The 11,224-nt window shown below is 36.2% G+C and overlaps 1 protein-coding gene across 1 annotated transcript; it reads right to left on the reverse strand.

Moving 5' to 3' along the window:
• Positions 1-925: 925 nt before the first annotated feature.
• On the reverse strand, positions 926-10,047 carry LOC121388484. Its single transcript, XM_041519837.1, has 5 exons — positions 9,911-10,047; positions 9,694-9,759; positions 8,621-8,807; positions 3,264-3,397; positions 926-1,541 (listed from the first exon to the last, which is right to left on the reverse strand). The coding sequence occupies exons 1-5, from the start codon at positions 9,912-9,914 to the stop codon at positions 970-972; spliced, it is 963 nt and encodes a 320-aa protein (XP_041375771.1). The 5' UTR covers positions 9,915-10,047; the 3' UTR covers positions 926-969.
• Positions 10,048-11,224: the final 1,177 nt, after the last annotated feature.

Here is an 11,224-nt window from a genome sequence, read left to right on the forward strand (position 1 = left end):
AACAGTAATACAGTAAAAGTGAGCTACAGCTGCATGAACAATGTTGGATCAGTCATTAAAAGTCATAATGTAAAAACAATAAAACAGACAAGTGACCCGGAAATAAACAAAATACAGTGTAACTGCAGAAAAATAGAAGAATGCCCACTGAACGGAAAATGCCTATCAAACAGCGTGATATATGAAGCAACTGTCTACACTATTAACACAAATAAGAAATACATTGGACTAACAGGAGGTAACTTCAAAAAAAGATACACGAGCTTTAGCAAGTGACAATGAAAATTATTTCACGATGGATATAAACATGATATGAAATAGTAGCGAGTTAAATATCCTATTTATTACCCATAATAATTTTTTGGTTTTGTTCATACCTTGATGAATGTAAAATAAATAACAGACAATCCTTAAATTGTTGAACTTTATTAGATCAATGTATAAAGAACACATGTTTTTTGAAGTTAGTTAGTTTGCTTTGGTTAATGACACCACTAGAGCACTTTGATTTATTAATTGGATGTCAAACATTTGGTAATTTTGACATATAGTCTTTGAGAGGAAACCTGCTACATTTTTTCATTAGTAGCAAGGGATATTTTATATGAACCATCTCACATACAGGATAGCACATATCATGACCTTTGGTGTACCAGTCATGATGCACTGGCTGAGACGAAAAATAGCTCAATGAACCCACTGACAGGGATCGATCCCAGACCGACCGTGCATCAGGCGAGCACTTTACCACTGGATTACATTCTGGCTTTTTTAAATTGTTATAACATCAGCCTAATATAATTTGAAGTTTGTTTTGTTTAAGTCCGGAATTTCAGTCTTACTGGCAACTTCTGTTCAGGGTTCCCCAGCAGCCGAGTTGTCAGGTGGTGGACGACGCACGCTGTCCAGCCTGTGGTACATGTTATCTCCAGGTAGAATGAACGGAGCATCAGTCTCTGGAATACCCTCTTACCGAGAGTCAGTGTTGTCAGGTGGTGGACGACACATGTGATCTCCAGGTAGATCTAACTGAACATCAGCTTCTGGAATACCCTCTGGCTTAGGGTCGGTGAAACATCGACGTCTGCCAGGCCCTGCAGAACTCTGTGAAGAAAATACCTCCATGTCTTGCAGCTCATTCTGTCGCAGTGGACTCTGTGTACTGTCCAACAGGTTAATGTCATCAGCAATGGGTGGTGGTGATGGCAACATAAAACTCTTTTGGAAACTCGTCAAATCTAAATAGCCACTGTCTCTCTGGTCATCTTGACGAGGGATTTCTCCACCTTTTGTAGACCAGGCAGTAGAAATATTATCAGTACATGAATTGTCCTGTGGACTGGAACTATGTGTACTTTCTGACAGCAAAGGTCTTTGGAATTTAGGCTGCCTATCAACCTGTTTAGGATAATATCCTGCAAAATCTGATACATCAGGCTCAGAAACAAAGTGTTGATGCACCAGTGGATAGTCGGGTTTGGTTGGACATCTTAACATTGGTTGTTTGTTCACACCAATGGGAACTTGTACTGATAAATTGCCTAAAATGAAATGAGAAGAAAATGATTTCACTATTTGATATGGCACATGTAGGCCTATGCTATTTTGAATTTTTATTCTGAGATACGGTCAATAAAAGCAAAAAATTTTCACGTTTCCTTAAGTTAAAGGGCCATAACACTCGAAAAAGGGCCAATGGCCATGATATCAAACTTGATCAAAGTATGTAACTCTACATGATAAAGCTATACACAAACGTTCAGCTCAATATATCAAGACATTGTAGAAATAAGGAAGGAAATGTTTTTATTTAAGGACACATTCAACACATTTTATTTACGGTTATATGGCTTCAGATATATGGTTAAGGACCACACAGATATTGAGAGAGGAAACCTTCTGTCACCACTTCATGGGTTACTCTTTTCAATTAGCAGCAAGTGATCTTTTATATGCACCATCCCACATACAGGATAGTACATACCACAGCCTTTGTTACACCAGTTGTGAAGCACTGGCTGGAACGAGAAATAGCCCAATGGGTCCACTGACGAGGATCGATCTTAGACCGACCGTGCATCAAGCGAACGCTTTACCACTGGGCTACTTGTAGAAATAAAGTCCTGAAAACTATATAATGAAACAGATGGACAGTTGGACAGACTGACATACAGACATACAGACAGAGACCAAACGTATAATCCTCTCTTGTTGGACTAAAAAGTTAAACTAGTACTAGGTGGAGTCCTTAGCAATTTTGAAACCGTGATGTACAGAGTTGTACAAATAAATGAAACTATATATATATAGTGCGAGTGTGATCTATTTTAACATGCTCCTATACCACTACGGTTTCGAGCATGTCTGTCCTGGATCCCGTCTCTGGATAGCCAGAAGCTTGATCCGGGATAGATGAAACTAGTGTGATAATACATTTTTACATGAAAGTTCCACTGGCCATGCTACTGGGAATGGGTGGGTTGGGGGTGGGGGGAGGTCTGTCATACAAATACATTTTCAATCCACCGCTGATAGATGTGAACATAATATGGTTAAAGTTTGTTTTGTTTAACAATACAACTAGAGCACATTGATTAATTAATCATCAGCTATTGGATGTCAAACATGCAGTAATTATAACACCATCATCAGAGGAAACTTGCTACATTTTTCCTAATGTAGCAAGGGACCTTTTATATGCACTTTTCCACAGACAGGAAAGCACATACCACAACCTTTGATCAGTTGTGGTGCACTGGAAGGAACGAAAAAACAAACAAAATCAGTTGAATGGATCCTCAGAGGTGGTTCGATCCTGCAACGCAAGCACCTCAAGCGAGCACTCGACGAACTGAGCTAAATCCCAGCCACATAACAAGGTTAACATAATAAGGTGATTACATCACATGTGTCAGGTCTAAAAATTGAGAGAACAAATTCACTGCCAGCACACAAAGGATCTTTTATATGCACATTAACACAGACAGAAGAGCAGCTATTGGGAGCACTTAGTATACAGGACCAATTGTGGAGCACTGGCTGGATCAAGAAAATTCCAAACAGATCAAGACACACCTCATTTGAAGAGAAAGAATATGTGTTGAATCAAACCTACAACCATCACACACTTGGGATAGTAACTCTGAAGACAGATCGAGACTATGTAAATATGTCATATACTTCTGTCTTGTGCTGAATCAAATCTACGACCATCAGATCTATGGTAACTCTATAAAGACAGAGAATATGCAAATGTGTCATACTTCTTTCTTGAGCTGTCCAGGCAGGAGGCTTTGACTTCTTGATCAGGTTCACTGCCTCTTCGTGAATTCTCTCCAATATGCAATGTGCAGCAGTGGATGTAAATGTCATCTTTCCCTCACCAGTTTCGCTCGTTCTGCAACATATGTATACAGGACCTAAACATTCCAAACTAAATAAAAGCATCAATATTTTATAATCTCCTAATGGGTAGGTATGAGACCACTACACCCTCTTCTCTCTCACCAATCACTAACAACTAACTGTCTTGGACAGACAGCCCAGATAGTGGAGGTGTGTGCCAAGTACAGCATGCTTGAACTTTAATTGGATATAATAAGCAAGAAAATAAGTTGACATGAAATGAAATAAATAATTTTCTTAAAAAATCCAGTTTGCTGTGATCTGACTTAATACAAAAATAAAAATCTAATCCTTCTATCTCAGGATCTTACACAACCATGTAAGACATGATCCACTGTACCGGCCTCAGTGGCGCCGTGGTTAGCCATCGGTCTACAGGCTGGTAGGTACTGGGTTCGGATCCCAGTCGAGGCATAGGTTTTTTAATCCAGATGCCGACTCCAAACCCTGAGTGAGTACTCCGCAAGGCTCAATGGGTAGGTGTAAACCACTTGCACCGACCAGTGATCCATAACTGGTTCAACAAAGGCCATGGTTTGTGCTATCCTGCCTGTGGGAAGCACAAATAAAAGATCCTTTGCTGCCTGTCATAAAAGAGTAGCCTATGTGGCGACAGTGGGTTTCCTCTCAAAATCTGTGTGGTCCTTAACCATATGTCTGATGCCATATAACCGTAAATAAAATGTGTTGAGTGCATCGTTAAATAAAACATTTCTTTCTTTCTTTCTTTTGATCCACTGTAGATTAATATCATCTCCAAGATATGTTAGAGATCACTTCTGATTGGCTGTTATGGGTCATGACCCTGTCACTACAGCCATACCATCCAATAAATTAAGGACGACTAAAATTGATTGTTCTGTGATATGTAAATTAATCATAAACTGATTACTGTGTGAGACATAAATTAACTGCCGTGCGAGTTCTGTTAAATACGTTTCAGTTGGAAAAGCTATTTAAATTTATTTTAAACCTGGTTTTTGAGGCAGTGTAAGAAAGAGAATACCACATTTGTGTTCTTTAGACACCATTTACCTCACACTCATTTAAAACAGTATTCATTTTGCATTGTATTATTCTCTAAATCTATACCTTGCTAGCAAATTGTGTTTTTAGTCAATAAACAGAAAAGGAAAAGTGTTTTGGAAACAAACAAAACATTCCTATTATTTACTTGAAATTCATTAAAAAAAAACATTGGTAAAGATACATGTATAATGAAATAGAACCACACTTCTGTAGTGAGAATGTCATTTGTCATCACGAAGTTTGTCTTGATCAGTTTATTCTACTAAACTCTATATTTGATTATTCTTTTCTTAATCTGTCTCTTCTAGTTGGAGCTCCATTTTGTATGCATGCAAAAAAAAAACGAAACATGAAGCAACATAACTGCAAATTCCGAGAGCATACAACAACATTCTTTACTATATGGGCAAGTATTGTACATAAAACTACAACAATTTTGTTATTTTCAAAACTGTTTTCTTTTTCTTATTTAATTACGGAAAACTATTCAACTGGAATTACTGACCAAAAATACTTAACATTTCGGCTGATACAAGGTTCATGTACAAATGTACAATAAATATACTGAAATCATTAAATTAACTACCACTGACATATCAAATTTTAAAGCACATGAATGTGCACTGATCTTAATATGGGTTGTAACACATCAAATATGTGTGCATTTAGCAGCATGCTAATGGGTTAGTTTGAATTTTGATTGCAGTGTGTCAAGAGTACATTGGTAAATATATTATAATTCAGGTTGATTTAAATTTCATTTGTTGAAATTCCCAACAATACAAACTCTCGCAAGTGTATTTGGTGCGTCTCAGCCAAAACTGGATTGATTTACATTGATCTGCATTGAGCAGCGGTGTATCAACGGTGGCTTATTAACGGCAGCATATCAAAGGCGATGTATCAACAGCGGCATATCAATGATGGCATATCAGTGACGGCGTATCAATGATGGCGTATCAACAGCGACGAATCAACGTCGGTGTATCAACAGTAGTGTTGTATCAAAGGCGGTGTATCAACAGCAGAGTATCGACGGCGGCATATCAACAGTGGTATAGTATCAAAGGCAGTGTATCAACGGCAGTGTATCAAAGGTGGTGTATCAAGGGCGGTATATTAAGGACAATGTATCAACGGTGATGAATCAATGGTGGTGTATCAACAATGGTGAATCAACGGTGGTGTATCAATGGTGGTGAATCAACGGTGGTGTATCAATGGCAGTGCATCAACAATGGTGAATCTAGCAGCAGTGTATTAACAACGATGTATCAACAGTGGTGTATCAACAGCGGTGTATCAGTGGCGACGTATCAATGACAGTGAATCAACAGCGGTTAATCAACGGTGGTGTATCAACAATGGTGAATCAACAGTGGTGTATCAGTGATGGTGTATAAACAATGGTGTATCAACAGTGGTGTATCAATGGCGATGTATCAACGACGGCATATCGATGGCAGAAAATAATGCATTGTTGCTAATTGATATGCATTGAACAGAACCATATTTGGTGTGTCACAACTTAAAGAGAATGTCCAAAGTCTGCTGTCATTGTAAAATGTTTTACTAACAGCCTTTGTAACAACTAAAAGGGGCTGTTCAACAATTACTAACATGTACAGTGGCGTAGAAAGGTGCCAAAAAGTAGGGAGAGGGGCACACACACACATATATATATATACTGTAAATCATGTAATTAATACGTCATGATATTATTGCGTCCGTACATGAGTGAACAAAAATGCGTATTTTTATTAATGCGTCGGACAAAAGTCCACATCACATAAAAAACGCAGTTGTGTTGTTATTATATTGTTTGGGCTTCATCTTTCATGTTAAAAGAAGTCAGTAGTTGTTTTCACAGCTACTACATAATCTGAAGCTAATCGCCTGGTGGGTCGACCATTTGGAACATCACTGTATTATATAACCGCTATGATATTCCAGGAAAGTGAAAATAGAATGGCAACATCGAAACGAAGAAAGATTCTGGAAGTATTCACAAAAAGACATTTAACAAAAATAGTTTTTGTATTTTGTTTCATCTTTATATTATAAAAGTTTTATTTTATTTAGAAGTATTATAGTAAAATCCTGCACATTTTTTGTATTGGGAATGAGACTAAACAAAATGCGTCAAGTTATTATTGCGTCGATGTGTTCGTCTGCATTTTTCGCATTAATTACTTGCTCGCATTAATTACTTGCTCGCATTAATTTCATGATTTACAGTATATATATATATATATATATATATATATAAATATATATAAACCATCACTGAAAAGTGGGGGAGCACATGCTCCCCTTCCCCCCACTCCGGTTCCTACACCAGTGACATAACACTGTGGGTGGCTGTGGCATCATGGGCTGCTTTACAAAACATAATGAAGGAAGAGGAAGGGTTTGTCAGCTGTGTTGTAATGTTTTCAAAACAATGTCTGATTTTTAAGTACGAAGTGCATGAAAAGATGAAACCATTCATTAATAATTTCTTCTTTAATAAGATTTTTTATCCAGTATTTATTATCAAATCAAACCAAACCACAAACAGAAAATCCAAGAATATTGCTCAACTTATGTCATCATGATAGGGAAAGCAACAGGTGTGTGTTGCCAAGTATTATGTATTATTAGAGGGGAGGGGGTTGGTCTTAGTATTACAAAGCATTATGGGGGGGGGGGGGAGGATATAAAAAACAACTACTCTAAGTTGTTGAATGGCCCCCATATAACATATATATTAATTTAGAATATCAGTCTATATACACGTAGAGAATACTACATATAACATATTATATATTAATTTAAACTATATTGATGTTTAGAATATCAATGTCTATATACACAGAGAGAATACTACATATAACATATTATATATTAATTTAAACTATATTGATGTTTAGAATATCAGTCTATATACACGTAGAGAATACTACATCTAACATATTATATATTAATTTAAAATACATTGATATTTAGAAGGAAGGAAATGGTTTATTTAATGACACACTCAACACATTTTATTTACGGTTATATGTCGTCGGACATATGGTTAAGAACCACACAAATATTGCGGTAGGAAACCCGCTGTCGCCACTTCATGGGCTACTCTTTTCGATTAACAGCAAGGGATCTTTTATATGCACCATCCCATAGACAGGATAGCACATACCATGGCATTTGATGTACCAGTCGTAGTGCACTGGCTGGAGCAAGAAATAGTCTAATGGGACCACTGACGGGGATCGATCCCAAACCGATTGTGCATCAAGCGAGTGCTTTGATCTTTAGAATATCAGAGTCTATATACACATAGAGAATATACTACATGAGTGGCCATTAAATACTATTTATTTTACAACAAATTGTTTTAAAACATATCGAACGAGCGAAAGCAAGTTGGATACTTTTTTAAACGAGTGGTGAGATAAATGGTATCTAATGGACCTGAATATAGTATTCTATGTCTTATATATGTTCAGAAACCACGTTCAAAATAAATTAAAATGCCTTTTCCAACTAAAACCTACATATATGTATGGCCCTAGCACTGGTAGTTAACTTGTGCATCACAGACAAGTCAATTTCAGGTTATCTGGCTGGTACATCATAGCGTAATCGATTCAACAGTGCTGGTTTTTCATTGGATAGTATGGCATTGGCGACCTGGTCATCACCTAGGAGCAGCCAAGCATATGTTTTTCAAATGTTATCATATGTATATTTGTTAACAGTATGTGTTATCAAAAATAACTAGTGATGTTCTCACCAATGGGTGTGTAAAAAAACCCCACATTTTTTTGTTATTTTTATATATACATTTGTATATATATTTTTTATTTTATTTTTAAATTTCGGTCAAATGTTTTGGATGTAAAATCCAGCGTGGGCTACAAAAGCATGACCAAAAACACAATGCATGTACTAATACTGATATCTAAACAAGAAAATACAGTCAATATGTAATTTTAGCTGCCAAAAAGGCTGTTAGTCAAAATGATCCTACAATGGCAGCAACCCGAGGCCATTCTCTCAAAGAAGAATACAGGTAAAAAGGAAGGAAATGAAGGAAATGGTTTATTTAACGATGCACTCAACACATTTTATTTACGGTTATATGGCATCGGAACAGGTAAAAAAATAAACAGTCAAACATTGAACATAGTTTTCATCGTACCTGCCACATTCAATCCAAAAAGTGTTTATATTTTCCTCCTTGTAACGCCGTATCCGAGTCAACTCCCATTCACGTATTATGCGCTTATTGGAGTCACACAGTGACAGCCATCCTCCACGTACACGCATCACCATTTCTCCTTTGACTGTGAGAAATTGATTTGGTACTAAATACACTGGAAATTCATCTGCAAGAAAGAAAACATATTGCTCAAATTGGTTATCATACAATGGGTATTCCTAAATATTAGCACATGGAAATACACAAAATACATTTATGGACAATGTACATGTATAATGGTAGCACTTTCCTCAGTGCCATAAAACTGGCAGACACAAGTTTTTAAACGACATGATGAATTCTTCACCATTAGAGCTAGTTTTGATAATTGAAATCATGCAGACATTCCTTAGATTTTATTGTTTAGATGTGTTTCAAGTCATCCTGGTGTTTTTAATACCATGAAATGTATTTTTTATATTTTTAAAAATGTGTGTACTTCTGAGAAGTAACAGTTATGAAGACAAGCTCTAGTCTAGTTTTTAAGGGTATTTTCCCATTTCAACATCAAAGAGTCCTGTTTCACTCTATCGTAACTTTATCCAAACACATTATTGGTTTGTAGTTAATCAAACTAGGGTTTGCTACCTTAAGGGTAAATTATGCATCAAACTTAAAATTGATAATGTTTGTAACATTGCCAAGGTAGTGTGGTATGCCGAAGGAACTGTAATTGCATATTTTCTAATCAGAATGTTATATAAACACAGTTTTTCCCCACCTTCCTATAAAAACAAAGAAAAGCTTACCGTACTCAATATAGAATTACCAAAACATTTTGTTAGTCAAGTATGTATTATTCCTGTTAAAAACTGTCTAGTGTATATTATTAATTGTAAAACAGTAACTCTTAACATTAATAATTATGTAAAGGCCCCTAACATTACATGTACTAATTGTGTTTAACACCATCCATAAAATTTTATATAATTATAATAATAATGTATTAATAAAAAATACAGCAGTTGAAAGTGAAACATTTACTGTAACAATACAAGTAACAGAATCCCTACCATTTAATGATGACAAGCTTGTCATTTCTTTTTTAATGTGTTCCACCCAATCATTAGCTTCGGTGTCTGAAAAAAAAGCCACACAACATTACACAGCCTAAACAGATAATCAACATATGGACTTAAAAAGCATTTGAATTATTAGGACTATGCATCTATTGCCATGTTCACCAGGAAAGAACCTATCACAGATTGCCAATTTAACTTTCTTACTCACCCATTTGTTTTGGGTGTTTTCACCGACCTTGGTGGTGTCATGGTTGAGCCACTGGACGTAAGGCTGGTAGGTACTGGGTTCACAGCCTGGTACCGGTTCCCAGCCAGAGCGAGTTTTAACGACTCAATGGGTAGGTGTAAGGCCGCTACACCCTCTTCTCTCTCACTAACAACTAACCCACTGTCATGGACAGACAACCAAGATAGCTGAGGTGTGTGCCCAGGACAGCGTGCTTGAACCTTAATTGGATATAAGCATGAAAATAAGTTCAAATGAATGAATGCTATTTTTGATACCATACTGTTAACATGTACATGTGGCAACAATTTAAAGACATACAATTGGCTGCTCCTAGGTGACGACTAGGTCATCATTGTCATACCATCAAAAACAAAACCATTATTGAAACTGATTACTCTGTAGTGTATGTGTTATCCTGATATATAAGTGACGCATAAGGTAACTACAAGGACCAAGAATAAGTTTTAGTAGGAAATAACGTTTGAATTTATTTTAAACCTGGTTTTTGAAGATATGTAAAAAATAGAATACTACATTAAAGTTCGTGTCTGTTAGATATAATTTATCTTACAACTAATTCAAAAACATATCCACATCGCTTTCGCTCATTAGATACATTTTAAAACAACTTGTTGCAAGATAAATGGTATCTAACAGCCACTCATGTATAGTATTATTTATATATGCACTTTCCATAAAGACATGATGGGACAGCACATATCACAGCCTTTGATATACCAGTTGTGGGGCACTTGTTGGATGTAAAAATGTACAAATGGCAACAAATGAAAACCCAAGAAAATTTACATGAATTCCATCGTCTATACTATAGGAACACATACATGCAGTGAACATTTTCCGTGTCAATTGATTATGTATTTTTATAATCAACAATTACATGTACATTGGTGGAGTCTAATTTACCGATCAACTGTCAACAAGTATAATCGATCACTGGAACATGACCACAACCATCTAAAGTCACTGGATATTCTGCTGTTTCCCAAGTTTATACGATATTTGTTATGTTATAAAGTAATGCAAAATAGGACTCCATGATGAAAATTTGAAAATGGATTTTGTAGAATATATTACTAAATAAACCTTTCACCATTCCTCCACCAAATATCTTTATCAAGTATTTTAATTTCCTTCTTAATGAAACCTGACAGTATAATGGACATGAACACATACCAGAATTACAAGAAAACATGACATACGTGATGTCTGCAACACTCTCTTTGAATGAAACCTGACAGTATAATGGACATGAACACATACCATACCAGAATT

This window comes from Gigantopelta aegis, chromosome 14, assembly GCF_016097555.1.
Source record: "Gigantopelta aegis isolate Gae_Host chromosome 14, Gae_host_genome, whole genome shotgun sequence".
NCBI classification, from domain to species: domain Eukaryota; kingdom Metazoa; phylum Mollusca; class Gastropoda; order Neomphalida; family Peltospiridae; genus Gigantopelta; species Gigantopelta aegis.

Excerpts from the sequence above, each read along its gene's own strand:
- LOC121388484 (XM_041519837.1), bottom strand. Across the intron at positions 8,808-9,693 it reads AAGCTTGTCATCATTAAATG|ATGAATTTCCAGTGTATTTA; the intron begins GTAGGGATTCTG and ends TCTTTCTTGCAG. Across the intron at positions 3,398-8,620 it reads TTTTGGATTGAATGTGGCAG|AACGAGCGAAACTGGTGAGG; the intron begins GTACGATGAAAA and ends CATATGTTGCAG.